We start from the raw sequence: 22,705 nt of genomic DNA on the forward strand, positions 1-22,705 counted from the left end.
AAGAGGAAAAGTTATGGCTTCAGTTGTACATTAATCTTTAAAATCCTCTGAATCAGTGTTTGCATTTGAATCCAAAATCTTCTAACTTTTTTACATGTCCACCAAGCATGATAAAATGACCCCTCTTGTTCACATTTCCAACATAGATTCAAAGTATCTTTATACATTCTAGATAGTTTTTCTGGTGTCATATACCAACAGTACATCATTTTATAAAAGTTCTCTGTAAGATTATAACAACCAATAGTGATTAAGAAAGTGAGGCTTTTTCAAACTTTGTGTCCATAGAGGCTGCATTATGGCTGTGAGCTTGATTGAAATCCCTTGACCCCCAGCCACTCAACTCATGAATCGACCGCAAAAACCTCAGTTCCTGCAGTCTCCTCACGAGGAACAGCTGTCCAGAGTGCAAGTGGGCGATCTCACGATCTCTCCTTGTCCAGAGACACTGTGCCAGCAGAATTCACTGTCTGGCTGCCAATCTCTGTCGCAATACCGTCCCCATTCCTTCAGCGACGTCTACTCCATAGAACCTCTCTCGGAAGCCCCACAGCAGACTTTTTATAATATATACAAATGCATATCTGGATGAAAATGCTTTATGCATGAAAATCAACTTGAGAGAATATAGCATGAGGAATCAAATTAGTTTGGTGCTTTTTTAAAAAAACAGTGTAAAAGAAAAACTAGTTTAACAGAAACTCCTACATATCATTTTTGACATGGAATTGGATCTACATGTTGACTGAACACATTGTGATTCCGCTGCTTTGCCATTTCTGAGAATTAAAAAGAAATCTTTTGTAAACAGAAAGTAAGGATGTAAAAACAAAATTTTGGGAAGTCTGACAAATAATGTGAACATCTGACTACAGCAAGTCTATAGAACAAAATATGAAAAAGTAGGAAATAAAGACTTTGTTTACTATTTTTTTATCTCATAATCTCCCAAGTCCATCATTTTCTTCCCTTATTCCTGAATTACGTCTCCCTGTTGAGGCTTCAGGACTATTAAGGTGGAACATCAGTTTTATTTATGCATTTATTTTAAATCATATGCAACAAAATCAGAATATGATAATGGGAAGAAATGACAAAATTATGTATGAGTATGATTATTTGTCCATTTATTTGTTAGCTAGACAGGGATAACCCATAGAAAATCCTTACATCCTACTGCTTAGTCTTGTGGTCAGTTTTGGCCAGGAAAGAGAATAAAAACATTCTCCATTTGACTGGGCACTTCAAGGTCCCTGTGGCCCCAAATAATGTCTTACATAGTCTTGTCTTGAAGGTGGCAATAGGAGAGACCAATCATGGTCACAAAACTGGCAGAAGGCTTCACTATCTCAAATACGCTTCGTGCGAGATGGGTTGTGATGAAATTTGAAATATAAATAAAATAACATAACCAGCATATCCAATAATTATAATTGGATTTGAATGAAATTTGCAGTAAAGCAAAGAAGTGAACTGAGTTTATGGAGGTAGGAGTTTTGAGGAATGAAACCCTCCCATTTACTTGGCACTGTGGTATGCATGCTTAATTAATTGAAAGTATTAGTTATATGATATAACATTACATACAGCATTCTGAAATACTTTGGATTGGTCCAATGAATTCCAGTTGCAAGACAGCATTTAAATTAGAAATTATTAAAAGCCTAACACTCTTTTAAAATACATATTACCATATATGCTTGTGTATAGGCCCATCCACAGATAATACAACCCTCAAATTTTTAACCAAAATATCATAAAAAATGTGCCACCTGCAGATAAACCGACCCATATTTTTCATGGTATTTTGATTAAAAAATTGAGGATCTACTTAGCTGTGGAGGGGCTTATACACAAGCATATATAGGATATATGGGTATTTTTTAAAAAAGTATTACCATGTATAGTCACGGATAAGCCCATCTGTGGATAAGCCAAACCCAATTTTTTGGATGTATTTTGGCACCTAAAATCGTCATCTTATCCACGAGCATATACGGTATGCCATGAAACACACAAAACCAATATTTTCTGTTTAATAAAAAGGGTTATCCTCATTTGCAAGTGGTTATTTTATTTGGAAAGATCAATTTGAAATGGGGTATTTGCAAGCTGGTATGAGGAAAAAGTAACAAGTATTACGAAGTTTGACTAAAAAATAATGAATTTAGATTCTTTGAAATCTAGAAATAAGTGAAAGTATAGCACAAATCTTAAGTCAATATAGGCAAATAAGAGAAAAATCTTGATCACTTGGGACCCAATACAGAATCATTTCTAAACAATAGCTTGCTAAACAGACTTTTAATTCCAGGAATCTCAAAGGAAATACTTTTAAAATAGGTTAATTTATAAGTTTAATATTATGTACATTGGGGGTGGGGGTTGCATGTGTATAAATAAGCCATCTCAGATAGTATAAAATGCAAAAACAAACCCAAAAATCCCTCTCCTACTACATTTTGCTCATTCAAATGTATCCAGAAGTCTTCTTCCAGATCTGCATAAATTAGCAGCATGCTGTGTTGGTATGCCATGCTTTTCCCCCTTAGTATTTATCAGTTTCATAACTATATGGATAGTATTTCATTTGCTTGTTATTTGGAATCAAATATGAAATGTAAATATTTTGGCAGACTAAGAGATTGCAAAGACCAACAGATATCTAGCCGTTAATGACTCACATAGGAGATTATGGCACCTACCAATGAAATACAATATGAGGTTATGTTTTTTCATCAGTCCCTCTAATTATCAAGTTAGCAGATAGCTGCCAAGAGGACTGCAGCTAAAACAGGGCCCAGGAAAGCAAGATTATCACATTTATATGCTTAGAGGAACCTTAAGTTTTGTAGAAGTAGCATCAGTCTTGGTTGGGAATACATCTCAAAACTAGTCCAAATTAAATGAAGACTAAACATTCTCAGTAATCACAGAATGCTAAATGTTTTCTGGGATGGAAAAAGAAACTAGAGAGAGGGAGACCTGGATGGAGTAGTATTAGAAAAGTGCCCCTGTGCATTGAAGTACAAGGGCTGAAGTTGGTGAGTATTTGGGCTGGGCAGAAGTATTGTGTAAACATTGAGCAAGTACCTCCCAGTCTCAACGCTGCGGAAAGATGGCCCTAAATCCATTGATTCGAAAGGGTGGAAGGAAAAGGGTTAGTATTTAGAGCCTGTGCGATCGGTGTATCCCACTTGATTGCTGTGTTCTGCAGTATGCTAATCTCCAGGTAGGTAGGTAGGTATATGCATTTTCTTCCTGTTTGCAATAAAGCATTTTATCCAGTTGCATCCAGTCAGTGAAGCTTCTGCTGTTATGAATGTAGGTTTAGTTTCTGGAGAACCGAGATGCATTGCCGTGCCTGTGTGAAGTCTGACAGATAAGGACACTCCATACTGCAACTACTTGAATAACCCTAATTGTGAATATACATTACCTAGGAAGGCTAGTCTGTCTTTCTGAATAATTGCAGTGGACAAATGACTAACCTTGCGATCATAAAACTCCATTTACGTATGATCCCCTCCGTAAATTCAGCATACATTTGTCATAGAATCAATGCTCATTTTCATGAGGAAGTATTTTATTGTATAGTGGCTTAGCGATTTCACAGGGACTAAGTATTGTGGCAGAGACAATTACATCAAGGTTTTGGACTAAATATTTGTACAGAATGTAAGTTGTTTTTCATCTACGTGTAGGTTAAAAAAAATCAAATTGCAAGTTCCAGTTGCTAAAGTAGACCACCTTTTCTTGAACTTCATGTTATAATAGTATGAGTATTTTTTTTTCTTCCACATCAAACACACTGACTTTGATGCTTTCAATAGGAAATATTCCACTAGTCATACCAGAGTTGAACTTAACTTCTGGTGATGGCATCACCATTGCTTTATTCTGGGATTACGATTATGATTATTTAAACTTCCTAATCTAGTTTATAGTCCTGGAATTTCCTTGTAGTCTTCCATCCAAGTATCGGTCCATGCTGCTTAGCTTTTGGGGGATCAGCCAAAGTTTCACTATAGACCTTTTTTTTTTTAACTTAAGTGCATATGCCTTCAATCATATGGGGAAATGAAATAATGAATTATGGTAGGCAGTCTTTCACTTGCTGGAAGTCACACTTTTCTCATTTGTTGGGTTTCTACAAAATGGTCACACTGTTATCTCAGAAATAGACACGGCTTCCTGAATTGTGTGGATATTGGGGGGATTTTAGAACTTTAGTTTATTCCAGGGCTTAAAACCTATGTCTCCTTCATTTCCTGTCTAAAACCAGGAGAAAGTCAGACTAGAACTTTGGTGGCATGTCTGGAGAGGATTCCACATAATTCAAACAGCCAGTTTAGGGATGGTGTGCTACACAAGGGTTGCCCTTCTGTTTTACACACAGATGAGTTCATAGAATCATAGGGTTCAAAGAGACCTTGGAGTTCATTTGGTCCAACCCCCTGCCCAATACAAGAATCCTCCTAGTGTTTCTGTCCAATCTTTTTCTGAAAACCTCCGGTGATGGAGCATCCACAACTTCAGGAATTAGGCTGTTCCACTACTTAATAGCTCTCATGGTGGGGAAATTCCTCTTTATTTCAAGTTTGGATCTCTCACTGTAGAGCTTCTACCCATTGGTTCTTGTGTTGTGCTTGGTTGCTCTGAAGAATAAATCTATACCCTCTTTCCTGTGACTTCCCTTCAAGTATTAGAAGGCTATGATCATGTCTCCCTTTAACCTTCTCTTCTTTAGGCAAAACATGTCAAGTTGAACTGACTGCTCTCCATAAGATTTAGCCTCCAAGCCCCTTGGTTGCTCTTCTCTGCACTCTTTCCAGTTCCTCAGCACCCTTTTTGTATTGTAGTGACCGGAACTGGACACAATATTCCAGTTGTGGTCTAAACCCAGCATAGATGATGCTATCACTTCCTGTGATCTTGACACTACAGTATATCTCTGTCGATGCAGCCCAAAACTGTATTGGCTCTTTCAGCAGCTGTGGCACACTGCTGGCTCATGCTTAATCTCTGCTGTACCAAGACACCCTGATGTTTCTCACATGTATTACTGCTAAGCCAGGTACAACCTACTTTGTACCTGTGATCAGTTTTTTTCCTGCCTAAGTGCAGAACCTTACATTTCTCACCCCTGAACAACATTTTGTTGAATAGGACTCAATGTTCAAGTCTACCAAGATCCTTTCGAATCTTGAGCCTGCCTTTGTGGTGGTGTTAGCAACCCTCCCACCCTCTTTTGTGTCATCTGCAAATTTTATGAGCATTCCTTTTGTTCCTCATTTAAGTCATTTATGAAGATGTTGAAGAGTACTGGTCCAAGGACAGAACCCTGAGGTATCCCACTGCATGCTTTCCTCCATGTGGACATCAACCCATTGAGGACCATTTGTTGGCTACGGTTGTTCAGCCAACTGTGAATCCATCTGGTAGTGGGATCATCTACCCCTCATTGTTACTGTTTTCAAGAAGGAGGCGAAGGTCTACTTTATCAAACACCTTACTAAAGTCTAAGTATACTACATCCATAGCATTCCCTTGGTCCACTAATGTAGTCATGTTGTCAAAGAATGCAATGAGGTTTGTCTGCATGAACTGTTTTTAACAAATCCATGTTATCTTCTAGTAATCACCCTGTTAGTTTCTAAGTGCTTGCAAGTCCCCCACTTCATTATCTTTTCTAGGATTTTCCCAGGTATTGATGTCATGCTGATTGGTCTGTAGTTTCCTGGGTCCACTTTTTCTCCTTTTTTAAAATATTAGAATAACACTGGCTCTTTTCCAGTCTTCTAGCACCTCCCTTCTGCTGCACAATTTCTCAGAGATTTCAGTCAGCTGCTTTGAGATGACATCCACCAGTTCCTTTAACAGCCTGGGACATCATCCATCCAGTTCAGGAGAGTTGAGTTTATTCAAACAACTAAGTATTCTCTCACCAATTCCTTACCTATTTTGATCTGCATTTCTCTTCTGCTCCCCATGGTGCAGTTTCTGACAAATCGGACCACTTTTTCCTTTTGTGAAAAGACAGATGCAAGGTGGGAATTAGGCAGTTCAGCCTTCACCCTGTCACCATCTTGCCATCTTCTCCAAACAGTAGAGAAGATGGCAAGAGTTCGATGGACTGCTCTCCATAAGATGTAGCCTCCAAGCCCCTTGGTTGCTCTTCTCTGCACTCTTTCCAGTTCCTCAGCACCCTTTTTGTATTGTAGTGACCAGGGTTACTGTAGGGTTATTGTAGTTAACGCTTTCCTTAACATTTCTCTTGTTCTAACCCCTTTCTTGCAGATTTGGCTATTTCCTGATATTCTGCCTTTGTTATATGCCCTTCTTTCCATTTCTGAATCTTATCCCTGTTGTTCTCAGTTTGTTGGAGAAATCTTGGTGAAAAAAAACTTCAGTAGTTATAGCTGCACTTTCCCAGCTGCTGTAATTTCAGAAAGATAATGGCTAGATTTGTAGGTGATACTTTTGTTTATTCCCATGAAAGAGCCCAGTTGCAAGTTAGACCTGGTTGCACAGATAAAGGAATTTTGTAAATAGTCTAGAATCCCTTTTCTCCAAATTTTATGAAAACAGAATAGTCCTAGCAAGAAACCTTTTTACCACTTTCAGAATTGTTGAAACAAAAATATTGTTTCAGTTGTTGTAACGGTATTTTCATCTTTGTTTCAGATGATGATGTTAGCAAACTTTTGTCTGCATTAAAGAACCCAGATAAACAGGTGGGATGGATTGAAAATGTCCAAAGGCAGTTTTGTGAAATCATGCGAAAGAAACCTGATGTCCTAAGTGGAGCCAGTAAGTTTATTTCTTTGTTTATTTATATACTCTATTCTGGGAAGTATTCAAGGAGACTAACAGAATTTAAAAATTAAAAAAGGAAATCTAAAAAATTTAAAAACAAAAATTAAAAGCAATGCTAAAATTAATACTGAAATTGATTAACAATGAAAAACCTGGCAAAAGAGATGCACCTTTATGGATCTCCTAAATATCAAGTAAAAGGAGGCTGAAACACAGCTCCTTAAGGAATCAGAAGTATGTTCCGTAGCCATAATTCCTGTCAGCCTTACCAGGTGGACCAGACAGGAAACATGACTAGATGAGCTAATTCTGCTTTATTGTAAAGCTACATTGACAGAATCTTGCAAGTCTGAAAATATAATCCCCCCCCCCGCGTCTCCTTTACAGCCCAAGAAACTAGGAAGGGTCTCTTCTGAGCCTCTTGCCCCACTGGCTATCCAGCTGTGGGCTACGCTGTCTCTTATCTGACCATTCCCTTGGCAGCCCTTCTTTGCCCAGTCTCCCAAGGCCTTTCCCACATACCATTACAATTCCAAATACAATTCTTATCCAAAAGCAGTGGTTTTCCTTTGGTACACTTATATTAATAGCTCTTAGAACAGCACCAAGTATGGTGTGCCTGTAGGTTTTTAAAGAGGAAGGCTTTATGTCCAAATCCATTTATTGAGTTAATTTGTCGGACAGGAATTCATTGGAGGTTGGTTTGTCTTATATTGGGAAGGCTGTAGGTCTGTGGTGGAACCTCCCCATTTGATGATGAAGGTGCCGGTTCACGTCTTTGCATCTCCAGGTACTGCAGGGAAGCTGCTGAAGGCTCAAGAGTCATGGGGTGTAGAGTACATGACTATCTAGGGCCTGTTGCATGAGCAGTTGGGCAAGATTGTTTGAATATGAGGCTCAAGGGGAAGGAGCACCTTGTGGCAAGAAAGCCCTATTCTTCACCAGCTGGATTTACTTTCACTTTTGGAGCTTGGCTGGGGAAAGAAATGAGAACAGTTTACCGAGGCATTTGCAGAGGATAGCATCAAAAAAGGAAAGAATGCATTGTCCCCTAATAATTTGGTCTCTCCTGCCATCTTCCTCCTGCTGCTAGCATTAGTGTAACCAGGAGCTTGGTTGCCTTTGTAATCCTACAAGGGGAGAATTAATAGGGTAGAACTAAAGTGTAAAAACTGGGATCTGAAAGACTTTCCAGGGCAGCTTGTAATGCTCCCTTGCATCCCTCATCTCCCATATACCCACCACCTGCCCAGTTTTGCCATGTTCTGGACTTCACACTTGATCCTTCTGCTCACTGCTGCCTTCTTTCACATCCAGTCTTCCCGCTTCCCGCACCCTGCATTCTCTGCTATGTTTTGCTGTCCTCTCCCTGCCATGCTTTATGCCCTGTTCCTTCATTTGCTCCATCCCTTTTAATACAGCCCTTGCCCAATTTTGGAGTGTGGTTCCAATATATACTGCTCAAAACTGGATGCGCCTATTAGTCTGTTGAAAGCTGTCCCTTCCTTGTGCGGGTTCTGATTGCATAACAAAAATATCCTTAATGTAAGACTTGCATTTTAGCACAATGCTATTTTTAATCCTCCTGTTTGTCTAGCAGTTCTAAAAGTGTATTTAGGCAAGTGTTCAAAATATGTTGCAGTCAGTGTGCACACCACTAATTTGTGTGTATAGTGTAGCACCAGCCCACACTTTGCCTCGAATAATGTCAATCGTGTGTAGCCTACTGAATGTAAAAATATGTAAGCGCTTTTAGGGAAAGCATTTGCTTAATAAAAAATCATAACTCTTGTTTTTTAAAAAAATAATTAACTTGCAAAAGGAAAAACATCAACTGAATTGGGTTTAAAATAGGCCATATCAGTTATCCAAATGCAAGTGCATATTTATCATGACTACTCTGTAAGGGCAAGCAAAAATAATTCAATTATATTTACTCTTGTTAACATCAAAGTGTGAAGGCTGATACATTTCTTTGCTCACAGCAGCTAAAGGAAATGACAAAGAAACGCTGTTGATAAAAGCATATGAGGACAGTGCAGGGATCCAGATTTGAAGGGCAAAATGTGATGAAGAGCCAGCATGGGCATGCTCATAGCACTTGTTAGGAATTTCTTAAAACAGCTGCACCTTTCCCTGAACTCAAGTATCTGCCCTCAGAAGCAGCTGCAGGATCTTGGAAAAAGACATATTTGAATTAAGGGGTGCTGACAGGGGCTATGTGGGTGTTCACCTTCGCTCTCTTCAGATCAAGGTCTCTGCACAGCCCCACAGTCTTTTAGCAACATTAGAAAGGAAATTATAATTCTGAAAGAAAGTTTCGTGAATTTTCACCTTTGTGGAATATTTTAATCAACTAAGTATTTCTGAGTAACTTTTTATTCTGTACAGACATACAGTACTAAAAAAAAATGTACTAGCAACTCCTGACTGATTACGGTTTTGGTATAGATACTTGACCAATGCAAGGTGACTTAGATTTGCCTTGAGAAAAAAATATGCACTGTGGTGGCAATAAGTTTTCTTTACTGAAGCAGATGTACCTGCCAAAACAAAAGGAGCTTCTGTCTAGGCATTGTGTCTTCCAGCTTTGGCAAGGACACATTGGACAAGGCAAGCATTTTCCCATGGTGCTTGCCAAAGCTTTTTCAGGAAGTCCTTCATATAGGTCTTCTTTCAGATTTTCAAAAAAAAAAAACTTAAAAATTGCCAACCCCTACAAGATACAACTGCATGAAGGAAAAGAATTGATGTTATCACATATAGCAGCATTGTGAACTTAAGGAAAAGGATTAAGTGTTTAGCTTCCAGAATAAAATGTTTTGTGACAACTTCATTGAGATATTGTATTTGAATGCCATATGCTGGTTATCTGTTTTATTCATATTTCTCAGTAATACATCTGGGAGTTCAGCTTTTTCTTGCTTTGAGGAGGTACACGGTCCAATTCCATGGCATGCAATAGCTTGAACCACTTACATGACTATATTTTAAAGAATTAATGCAAAGCTTCTAGGCAAGACAGATGGGTAGAAAGTGGTTCTTTCTGTTGACTTTCAGGGTTGTAGGAGCCATCCTGCCACCTACATGTCTCCTGGAAATGTAGGCATAACTTAGGACCAGGGCCACTTTTTTAACTGAGGCATTTTAATTCTTCAGTTAGAATCACCTGAGAGATCAGAAACAAGAATACGTCCACAAACATCTGAAGCAATAAAACTGGGAGATTAGAAATGGATTAAAACACCCAGTGAGATTAATGTATTTAAGGCAGCTTATTCACCTCTTTGTCTGACAAGGCTCTCAGATTGGCTTTCCTATTATTCAGTAAGAAAATATAATACATACATACAGTACATACATACATACATAAGATAGATTTTTAAAAGCTTGCAATTGTTATATTTCAACCATCAGTAACTAAAAAAAGAGCTGGTATAGGAATGTGTAACCTCTAAAGCTAATTTCCTCAGCCTGACATGGAAGCTGGAAAGCATCAGCTACCGCAGAATTTGGACATTTTGACTATTCCTCATCTTTTGATGGATTGGATATGTTCCTATCTCCCAAACCCTGTTTTGCGGCATTTGCAGAAAATGCTTGTTTACTTGTTTCTTTTCAAATATAAAAGCTGGATTTGTTACAATTTCATGTCTTTCATTGCAGGGCCTGCTCTGAGTATCTGTGTCTTCTAAGATATAACTGTTGTATTGTAAACTGCTATTTGTACTACAGTTACTATAATAATGTTTTTCCGTACCTTTATTGCTATTAATAATTACAGGTCTATGTATTTTATTGTTGTGCTTTCTGGCCCCTAGGCCATAATAAAGGTTTGATTTGATTTGGATATCCATTGTAAACTGCAGGCCCTTTGCATAATTTTTGTGATTATGCATTGTTTTCCCCTAACGTGAGAACCAGAAGAAAAGTCTAGGACATTCCTGAGGTTACATTTATCTTGGTCACCTGGGTGAAATGTAATTTTTTCCCCTTTGTCCTATTTTAGAGCATTCTTCAGGGCATGTGCTGGCTTTAGCGGGGCTCATTCAGATGAGTTGCTCTACAACTCGTGAACACATAAACAAGTGCCTCTGTTTGAATCATTAAAGCAGATATGGCTGCCTTAATGATTTGAAGAGAAGTGCTTTGTTTGCATTACAAAATACCTTGTTCAAATGCTTTGTATTGCCTTCATCTTTAGTGATGTGCTTATCAAATTCAATTCACAGTAGGATATATAAAGATTGGTAATCCATTAAAAGCATCACATGGCTCCATATAAATCTAGGGCCTGTCTTTCCTTAAAAACATGAAGTTGGTTGCCATATTATCAGTATCCATAGACGTATTTTTTATTTTAATGACAGAGAATACTTTTGTAAATTTTATGAATGTCTACTGCCATCTAAGTTGCCTTTAAGAATAAATGACCTGGCTAAATAAAAACAGCATGCTTTTGGAACTTCTGTTCATGATAAAGAGCTATTAATGGGACAATAAAAGCATCTTGCTTATATGAAAGAAAATATCATTGTTCGTACCTTTTTCTTTTGCTCTGTAATATTCAGCAGAGAGTCACTAACTTAGGCAAAAAATTGCATATGGAATTTATCTTCCATTGAGGTAATCTTGCTCAATTCAACAAAACTCTGGGAAGTGACTGATTATGCAAAAGATGTGGATGGCTGACTTAGAGCTCTTTATCGCAAAGAAGACAAACTCTGAGGTGTGCTGACCTTTATATCAAAATGAAAGCCAAACTTTTCTCCACAGTAGACTAATGTAGACAGTGAATGTAATTACAGCTAATTTTCCGTATGTTGAAACTGTCTAACATATTCTGAAGTAATCCTTCGAGAATCTAAGCATAACAAATGTTTCCCTTTCAGTTTTACACTGAAGGGAAAGTGAAGTGAAGCCATTAAAATTTTAATTTAAATTGGGAACATTATGAATACAAAAATGTATGGCAAGTTTTGGATTGTTTTTGCTATGCAAGTATGAATAAACATGCAGTTTAAATTGCTTTACTTACCTGCATGCTTTAATTTAGTTGTTGCTTTGGTTCTGCATTTTATTTTATGGTACTCCTGCTTTGATCATTTTATCTTATTGCAGATTTGGCAGAACTAATTGAAAAAATTGTGTTGCACCTCTTTGAAACACCATCAGAACATTATTTCAGCAGCAGAGAATATGAAGGTAATTTTCTTCTCCAATACTATTATTCTGACTTGCATTAGTGAAGTAAAAGAAAGGTACTTTCCTGCTCAAGCTTTCTCAGCAGCCAGCCCTTTTGTAACTAAATGGAGATGTAGGGAGAAGAAGATTTCTGGCTTAGGTTGGTTTGATCCATTTATATAGTACCTATGTTGCTTTGGCTGCTTTCAGTTCTTGGCCAAGAAACAAAAAAATAGCATATACATATATTAGGTAAAGGTAAAGGTTTCCCTTGACATTAAGTCCAGTCGTGTCCGACTCTAGGGGGCGGTGCTCATCTCCGTTTCAAAGCTGAAGAGCCGGCGTTTGTCTGTAGACGCTTCCGTGGTCATGTGGCTGGCATGACTACACGGAACACCGTTACCTGCCCGCCGAAGCGGTACCCATTAATCTACTCACATTTGCATGTTTTCGAACTGCTAGGTTGGCAGGAGCTGGGACTAGCAATGGGAGCTCACCCTGTCATGCAGATTCGAACTGCCGACCTTCCGATCGGCAAGCTCAGCAGCTCAGTGGTTTAACCCGCAGCACCACCGCGTCCCCTTATAAATATATTACATACTGTAAATACATAGTAACAGAAGGATTATCGTTTTGAATGTTAGTTTTATTGGAGTAGTTTGGCTTTAGTCAAAAGTGCAATTTCTGGGTTACAATAAAATGAAAATATAAAATTATATTTCAATTAAATCTTTGAACAGTTGTTCATTGGATACTTGCAAGATGTCTGTCTATTCTCCTCTGTTTAAGTATCGAAATATTGAATCATTTATAGCATATACTGGAAATCCAAACAGAATGGCTGGATGTAAAAAAAATCTGGTGCTAGTATGTCCCATTATTTTTAAAGAAACCTGAAAATGGATTTGTGATTTGCAAAGTCAGCAGATTATCTAGCGCAGCCAGCACTCGTGTCCAAGCACATAAATCGCCTTGGCTAAATTTCTGAACACAAGGAGCATAACAAGACTTGAGTTTAGCTTTTTGATGACTAGAAGCAATGTGGTATGAAAGCATGTTTCAGGACAGTCCATTGATATTCTGTGTTATCATGTTTCTGGAAATGAGAAATTGATTACCTTAAATTACAGTGACTTTCTAAACCCTTGGGTAGTTAAAATTAAAACAGCACTGTTCATCCAGCTGTTCTGAAATCCCTCAGGATTTGAATCCATTAAAATGTGCAAATCGGGAGAAAGCAAATTAATTTTGAGTGTTTTAAATGTGAGGGAGACTAATAAGCTCATCTATTGACATTTATATAATTGTAGTTTTTAATGGTAACAAAAAATAGTTAACTCAGTATTGCCTGCCAGTGTTGGTTTAGGGGAAGACTCTGGTACATAACTGAGTGAGAATACAGCTTGTTATCATGGGAAAATATATAAATTACTTGGAGGACTTACCTATATATTCTGTCCAAACAAAATGTTGAGCTGTATATGACTTTGAGCATCACTCCTAGTTTCAAATAATAAAAGCAGCATATATGTATATGTACAGTATATGTACATGTATATGTATATGTGGAAGGAAATTTTGCCTTTTTCTATTTCTATTCCCTTCCCTACATGGCAGCCAGCTGACTCCTATTTAGTATTTGTAGTGATGGAGCAAAGGGATGATTAGTGAAGCTACAATATTTATATCAGCCAATTTTCAATTATGATACTGTGAGGGAGAAAAACCGGTCTTGAAACTTTGTTATTAAAAATGCTTATTAGAAGTTTTACATATCTTACTAGAGTGCCAGTAAGAAGCAAAGGTGGAGCACATCTTCCTGATGTGCTAATTTTAATTGAGATAGATAGAAAACATAAGTAGTACATTATATTGTTTGGGTACAGTGGTTTTTAGACAGTATAGACTAAAGGTTACAGATAGTCCTCAGTTAACAACCACTTGTTTAGCGACCGTTCAAACTTGTAGTGGTGCTGAATAAGTGGTACTTATATTGGTCCTCAAAGTTTGGGTTGTTGCAGCACCCCCATGGTACTGTGATTGTGATTCAGGTGCTTGGCAATCAGCTCACACGACGGTTGCAGTATCCCAGTCATGTGATCACTGCTTGTGACCTTCCCTGCCAGCTTCCCACAAACAAAGTCAATGGGGAAGCTGGCACGGAAGGTTGCAAGTCACTCCTGTAAGTCACTCCCACTGCTTTTTCTCCCAAGGGGCCAGCTACGGAGATCCCAGGGATCTTGTACGCTGTAGTGCATGCCTGACTGCAGCACCTCCCATCCACACTCCATAGTGCATGCCTGTCTGCTCATGCAGCGCTGCAGCACCCCTTCCCCGCCTGCATTTGTGTGGTGCCACAGCACCCACTTCCTCCCTCGCCCATGCTCCATAGCACTCATCCGCCCATCAGCCTGCTTGCAAGCCCCCAGGACTTGCAACTTCCTGCCAGCTTCCTCATTAACTTTGCTTGTTGGAAGCCAGCAGGAAGTTGCAAGTTGCAGTCATGTGATGTCCTCACTTAGTGGCCTGTGATCCTCGCTTAATGACAGCAGTGGGGAGTGCTGGGATTGCCGTCACTAAGCGATGCAGTCACATGATGTTGCATTTCACAACCACATCACTTCGCAATGGAAATTCCAGTCCCAATTACCACCATTAAGCAAGGACCTGTATTAACACTATGATGACTTAGATAACTTAAGCCTTTAAAGATAAAAAAGAAAAAAATGTTATGTCAATATTAATTATGTTTCCTAAACTGTTAATGTTGATAAGCATAATGTTGCTTAAATTTTACATCTAGGGCTGAGTGTAGCATTGATAAACAACTGCAGAATAAATTATTTGTTACATAATGTTTCTGTCTTAAGCTTAAAACTTAATACTGAGGTCTCTGCTGTATTGTTATTTATTGTTGTTTATACATATTAGAAATGATATGCTAATTTTCTGTATTGTGGGATTATTTTTACTTTTTTGCTCTGGAATAACATTAAATTTTATGTTCTCTATTTCCATTTGAAATATATGGTTTGAACACCAGTTTCTCACTTGATTAACCAATTTATTTGAGATGTTACATTCTGGCATTCCTTATTAAAGGACATTTAGTAAGAGGCTCCCCTTCATGGATCATTGCATTGTAATGGTGAAGGGGCTCGTGCATTTCAGTGACACTGTAAGCTAAACTGTTGGTAGTGTACATTACCTGAAGATACCTATGATGGGTATGTCATAGAAGAGCTAAAAAGGAAATGGCAACAGATTCTGCTATTCTGTAAAAAGGGCCAAGTGGACATTCCGAATTAAGTCAACGCCAACATGATTCTGGAAAATCACTCCTCCCACTCTCCCAAGGTTAGAAGGTCTCCAACAAGCAATTGAAAAAAAGCATGTATGTATGAGTAGCACTAGTGTTTATGATGTGGCTGGATTAAATCCAAAAGAATGTCCAGGTCTTGAGAGAAAAGGAAAGTTTGAGGTTGCAAAGATAGGTATAGCATATATCATGAATGTCAGAACCATGAACTAAGGTGAACTTGTTACTGTCACAGCAGAAGTATCAAGATTGAATGCTGCCATTCTGTGATTCAGCAAACCGAAGCGCATTGGGATAGGCCATTTCACATCAGAGAGTCATCAAATGTTCTCCTGCAGACAAGGAAATAGAAGAAGTGGAATAGCCATCTTTATTAACAAAAAAGTGCTCAGATGCAGCCCCCAGAATGATAGAATGAATCCAGTTTATGTTCAAGGCAATACATTATCTGGACCACAGATGCAGAGGAAGCAGAAATTGAATAGTTCTATGGCAGCTTGTAATGCCAAACAAAGATGTCATTCTAATTATAATACTGCTAACACTGAAAGTAAAATAGCAATTGGAATAACAGGACCATTTGGTCTTAGTGTACAGAACAATGCAGGAGATAGACTAATAGAGTTTGCCATGAAAATTCAGTAACAGATATCTTCCTCCAACAAAAGATAAAAGATAATTCATTGTATGGACATCATTGGATAGATAGCACTGAAATTAAATTGTGTACTCTTCAAGCAAAGCTACATTTAGTTGACAAAAATCAGACCTAACGCTCACTGTGGATCAGATAAAAAAAGGTGGCAAGGTACTGATGATACAAGTATGAGCTCACAAGAACTTGAAGAAGCAGTTATAGACAGTGCTGGTGAAAGTGAGTGTATCAGGTCACAAAGAGTCAGAAGTGACGGACTGAGTGAGTGTCAACAAAATAAGAAGCTAGGAAATAACTGCTCAGAGCAATGAACATCTGAATATCTTGTTTGCCCATAATTTATTGTTGATGCCCCTTGGTTGCGTGCCCCATTGGCTTATGAGAAGGCTAGAAATGTGTTAGTGCTGTGAAATGTGTTAGTGCTGTAGTCCTGGCAACAGTAATTCATGCTTTTATTACCTCTAGACTGGAATATTGTATTACGATTTTTATTTATTTATTTATTTACTGAATTTGTCTAGCTGCCCATCTCACAAAATAGTGACTCTGGGCGGCATACAACACTTAATTAAAAAACCAATAGATATACAAAAACATTCATAATAAAAAACAGCAGAACAAGAGAGGATGATATTAGTCCAGTAAGGGAGCCATTGCGAGATCCTCTGGGACCCCTGGGCCTGATGGCATAGCCAGGTCTTGAGGGACCTGCAGAATATTAATAGGGGTGGAGCTAACCTCACTTCCGGGGGGGAGAAGGTTCCATAAGGTGGGCACCACGGCAGAGAAGACCTGCCAAATGTAGTTCCCTGACAGATGGGACCTGCGGCATGCCTTCTGTACCAAATCTGATGGGATGGGTAGATATAATCGGGGACTATGCAGATGACTCAGAAATTTCAGCTAGTATTGAATGCAACTCTGCAACTGGTGGTGGCTGGTGAAAGCATTTTCAAGGCTGCTACAGTCTTGTGGAAGAGAGTTGTGGATGGCCTCTTCACTCCTAGCTTTGGGGAAGCATTATAGTAATTGCCTTTTTTTTTTCCTGAGAAATCTTCTGAGGGGCAAGTCAGTATCAAGTAAACATGAAATTGCCGTTGCCTCTAACCAGATAAACTCCATGTTCACTGTTTCATTTTATCACAAGACTCAGCAATAACCACATATTTATAAAATATAATGCATTTGCCCATTTGGGAATTGACTGTTAAAAGAATATTTTCCTTTAATTGACTTCCACAAATATTTTTATTTGTGTGGGTTGCTATTGAATAGTTGGGATTAGCTGTGTTCTCTAAACAAAAGGTCAGTACTTTTGATATTTTTTTTTCCTTCCTTGAAAAACTCTTGTCAAAGGAATACTTATTTATAATTCAGTTTGAAGAGAGGTGTTTAAATGCTGGCTAACTTAATATTATGCTAGTACTTCAAACTGAACGTGCCTTATTTAATTATATCTAGAATGGATCATACATATTCCAGTATTTAGTATCTCCTTTTATGGTAGTGATAAAATCTGAAGCATCAAGCATAGCTTATAGTAAGTTTTTAATGTGAAATTGCTTCAGCTTTGCCCAAAATGGTGTTCGTCTGTAAATAACGTTGTTGTTTATTCGTTTAGTCGCTTCCGACTCTTCGTGACTTCATGGACCAGCCCGCGCCAGAGCTTCCTGTCGGTCGTCAACACCCCCAGCTCCCCCAGGGACGAGTCCGTCACCTCTAGAATATCATCCATCCACCTTGCCCTTGGTCGGCCCCTCTTCCTTTTGCCTTCCACTCTCCCTAGCATCAGCATCTTCTCCAGGGTGTCCTGTCTTCTCATTATGTGGCCAAAGTATTTCAGTTTGGCCTTTAATATCATTCCCTCAAGTGAACAGTCTGACTTTATTTCCTGGAGGATGGACTGGTTTGATCTTCTTGCAGTCCAAGGCACTCTCAGAATTTTCCTCCAACACCACAGTTCAAAAGCATCGATCTTCCTTCGCTCAGCCTTCCTTATGGTCCAGCTCTCGCAGCCATATGTTACTACGGGGAACACCATTGCTTTAACTATGCGGACCTTTGTTGTCGGTGTGATGTCTCTGCTCTTAACTATTTTATTGAGATTTGTCATTGCTCTTCTCCCAAGGATTAAGCGTCTTCTGATTTCCTGCCTGCAGTCAGCATCTGCAGTAATCTTCGCACCTAGAAATACAAAGTCTTTCACTGCTTCTACATTTTCTCCCTCTATTTGCCAGTTATCAATCAAGCTGGTTGCCATAATCTTGGTTTTTTTGAGGTTTAGCTGCAAGCCAGCTTTTGCACTTTCTTCTTTCACCTTCATCATAAGGCTCCTCAGTTCCTCTTCGCTTTCAGCCATCAAAGTGGTATCATCTGCATATCTGAGATTGTTAATGTTTCTTCCAGAGATTTTAACTCCAGCCTTGGATTCCTCAAGCCCAGCGTGTTGCATGATGTGTTCTGTGTACAAGTTGAATAGGTAGGGTGAGAGTATACAGCCCTGCCGTACTCCTTTCCCAATCTTAAACCAGTCTGTTCTTCCGTGGTCTGTTCTTACTGTTGCTACTTGGTCGTTATACAGATTCTTCAGGAGGCAGACAAGATGACTTGGTATCCCCATACCGCTAAGGACTTGCCACAATTTGTTATGGTCCACACAGTCAAAGGCTTTAGAATAGTCAGTAAAACAGAAATAGATGTTTTTCTGAAACTCCCTGGCTTTTTCCATTATCCATCGGATATTGGCAATTTGGTCCCTAATTCCTCTGCCTTTTCTAAACCCAGCTTGTACATCTGGCAATTCTTGCTCCATGAATTGCTGAAGTCTACCTTGCAGGATCTTGAGCATTACCTTACTGGCATGTGAAATGAGTGTGACTGTTCGATAGTTTGAACATTCTTTAGTGTTTCCCTTTTTTGGTATGGGGATATAAGTTGATTTTTTCCAATCTGATGGCCATTCTTGTGTTTTCCAAATTTGCTGGCATATAGCATGCATTACCTTGACAGCATCATCTTGCAAGATTTTGAACAGTTCAGCTGGGATGCCGTCGTCTCCTGCTGCCTTGTTATTAGCAATGCTTCTTAAGGCCCACTCAACCTCACTCTTCAGGATGTCTGGCTCTAGCTCACTGGCCACACCGTCAAAGCTATCCCCGATATTGTTATCCTTCCTATACAGGTCTTCTGTATATTCTTGCCACCTTTTCTTGATCTCTTCTTCTTCTGTTAGGTCCTTGCCATCTTTGTTTTTGATCATACCCATTTTGGCCTGCAATTTACCTCCGATGTTTCTAATTTTCTGGAAGAGGTCTCTTGTCCTTCCTATTCTATTATCTTCTTCTACTTCCACACATTGCTTGTTTAAAAATATTTCCTTATCTCTTCTGGCTAACCTCTGGAATTTTGCATTTAATTGGGCATATCTCCCCCTATCACTGTTGCCTTTTGCCTTCCTTCTTTCTTGGGCTACTCTAGTGTCTCAGCAGACAGCCATTTTGCCCTCTTGGTTTTCTCTTTCTTTGGGATGTATTTTGTTGCCGCCTCCTGAACAATGTTGCGAACTTCTGTCCATAGTTCTTCCGGGACCCTATCTACTAAGTCCAGTCCCTTAAATCTATTCTTCACCTCCACTGCATATTCCTTAGCAATATTAGTGAGCTCACATCTAGCTGATCTGTGGGTATTCCCTAATCTCTTTAGTCTGATCCTAAATTGTGCAATAAGGAGTTTGTGATCTGAACTACAGTCAGCTCCAGGTCTTGTTGTTACCGACTGTGTAGATGTCCGCCTCCTTTGGCTGCAAAGCATGTAGTCAATCTGATTTCGGTGTTGTCCATCTGGTGAAGTCCATGTATAAAGCCATCTCTTAGGTTGTTGGAAGAGAGTGTTTGTGATGCAGAGTGAGTTGTCTTGGCCAAATTCTATCAGCATATGTCCTGCTTCGTTTTGTTCTCCCAGGCCATGCTTACCTGTAATCCCAGGTGTCATTTGACTGCCCACCTTAGCATTCCAGTCTCCCGTGATGAAAATAACACCTCTTTTAGGCGTGTTGTCCAGTAGGTGCTGCAGATCCTCATAGAACTGCTCTACTTCAGCTTCTTCAGCATCTGTGGTTGGGGCGTATATTTGGATCACTGTGATGTTAGATGGCTTGCCCTGAATTCGAATTGAGATCATTCTATCGTTTTTTGGATTGTATCCAAGCACTGCTTTAGCCACTTTACTATTAATTATGAAGGCTACTCCATTTCTTCTGTGGTCTTCTTGTCCACAGTAGTAGATCTGGTGGTCATTTGATGTGAAGTGGCCCATTCCAGTCCATTTCAGTTCACTGACACCCAAAATGTCTATCTTTAATCTTGACATCTCACCAATAACCACATCCAATTTGCCCTGGCTCATAGATCTTACATTCCAGGTTCCAGTGGTGTGTTGATCCTTAGAACATCGGATTTGCCGTTCACCACCAGCACCGTCGGCCGCTAGCCGTCCTTTCGGTTTTGAGCTAGCCGCATCATCACGTCTGGGGCTAGTTGAACTCATCCTCTGTTCCTCCCCAGTAGCATTTTGACCATCTTCCGACCTGGGGGTCTCATCTTCCGATGGTATACCGACATATCTCTGGTTGTACTGATCCATTGAGTTTTCACGGCAAGAATACCGGGGTGGGTTGCCATTACCTTCCCCAGGGATCACATTTAGTCTGACCTCTCTGTCATGACCTTCCCGTCTTGGGTGGCCCTTCATGGTTTAGCTCATGGCATCATTGAGGTGCTCAAGCTCCAGCACCACGACAAGGTAACGATCCTTTGCTGAAGTGAATAACATCAAAATATACCAAATACAAAGAAGTATTTTATTTAGTAAGTAGACTTGTCATCAGGCTGGAAACTGGGAGACCTGAGTTCTAGAGCCACCTGAGGCACAAAGCCAGCTGGGTGACCTTCGGCCAGTCACTCTCTCTCAGCCTCAGGAAGGAGGAAAGTGCAAAACACTTCTGAAAAACCTTGCCAAGAAAACTGCAGGGACTTGTCCATGTAGTCACTAGGAATCAACACTGACTTGAAGGAACCAAAAAAAAAGAGACTTCTCATAATTTGGACTTAAGAATTGTAGAAAAGAATTTTTTTTTTCTTTTTGAGATTTCATGGCCATTGTTAAAGACTTTGTAATTTTTATTCCTCAGATGTGATTCTGCAGCAGGTCTTTTATACCGATTTTATGTGATTCTGAATTTTATGGTGCATTCTAAATGTTTCATATTCTGTGAACTGTCATGAGAGCTGTATAGATCCTTGTTGATTGGGATTAAAATCTGAATAAACCATGGTGAATCTTCCTACATATTCTGACTCTTGCAGTCATGGATAGGGATTTTAAAAGTTCTTCTAAGATGAGCTCGAACAAGTAATGGACACCTAAGTTCGTTGATCTGTGACGAACTGATGAGTGAAGTGGACCAATGATCCATTGGATCCAGTTCACTCATCAGTTTGTAAGAATGTATTCGTTTGTGAAACTGTGTATAAAAATATAGCATCATTTTCTCCAGGATATGAGCTTTGTACAACATATTAGAACATCCTACTATACTAATGTCAGCTATACAAGGTAGACCAGAGTAAGAAACTAATACCATATAGATCAGGACTACATTTATTGTAACAGCTATAGTAACAACGACTTGCAAGTCTGAATGTGCTTCCCCCCTCCCTCACTTTATCTTCATGTGAACTAGGGATGGGCTTGTCTGAGACGTTTTCTTAAATTGTTTTCTTGGCCTGGGCTCAAGCCCCACTTATAGTACCTGACCATTGCCGTAGTAGCAGCTCTTCCTCCTGTGCTTCAAGGCCATTCCCTCCACCCTGTACAATTACAGACTTTGGTAATGTGTACAATCTGAAGACTTAAATGTTTTTCCAGTTTCGTAATAGTCCAGGAAGTTCAAATTGGGCCTTTTGCTTTAAAATGTGTATTAAAGTTCACTCTACCTATCTCTAACTCAAATTTGTCAAGAAGATCATAGGTTGTAATAGGTCTCCAACACTGTAAAATGGGTTTTCCTTGACACATGAAAAGTTCCTCCGTTTGTGTCAAAAGGCAGAGCTTTATTACCAGTAAGAGAGATTGTGTCGTATCTTAGAGCGAAGAGACGGTATTTTGGTCTCTAGTGTTTATTGAACTACTCTAGTAGACAGAAGATCCTGCCAAACTGAAAGAGCGTGGGAAACCCACACAGATAAACCCAAAACTCAAGGCGGGTCTGCTCTGAGTTTCTTTGAAGGAAGGTTCAAAGCCTCTAAACTACGCATGTGTTTTTCCCCCTGGATAGGGCCCCCTTCCTGCTCACCATCCGTACTCATGACAGGTTTCCTCTATTCTAGCATAAACCTACTCCTATAGGAAATGGGCATGGGACGCGGTGGCGCTGCGGGTTAAACCACTGAGCTGCTGAGCTTGCCGATCGGAAGGTTGGCAGTTCGAATCCGCGTGATGGGGTGAGCTCCCGTTGCTAGTCCCAGCTCCTGCCAACCTAGCAGTTCGAAAACATGCAAATGTGAGTAGATTAATAGGTACCGCTTCGACGGGCAGGTAACGGCGTTCTGTGTAGTCATGCCGGCCACATGACCATGGAAGTGTCTATGGACAAATGCCGGCTCTTCGGCTTTGAAACGGAGATGAGAACCGCCCCCTAGAGTCGGACACGACTGGACTTAATGTCAAGG

General features: G+C 39.5%; 1 protein-coding gene across 1 annotated transcript in view; it reads left to right on the top strand.

The window, feature by feature from the left end:
* TBC1D32 (TBC1 domain family member 32) overlaps positions 1-22,705 on the top strand; it is a 100,423-nt gene that overhangs the window by 58,454 nt on the left and 19,264 nt on the right. Inside the window, exons 27-28 of the mRNA XM_063310583.1 lie at positions 6,688-6,813; positions 11,941-12,024. Of these exons, the coding sequence (XP_063166653.1) occupies positions 6,688-6,813; positions 11,941-12,024 (210 nt within the window). The remainder of the gene's footprint in view (positions 1-6,687; positions 6,814-11,940; positions 12,025-22,705) is intronic.

Source organism: Candoia aspera, chromosome 1 (assembly GCF_035149785.1).
Source record: "Candoia aspera isolate rCanAsp1 chromosome 1, rCanAsp1.hap2, whole genome shotgun sequence".
Taxonomy (NCBI): Eukaryota; Metazoa; Chordata; class Lepidosauria; order Squamata; family Boidae; genus Candoia; species Candoia aspera.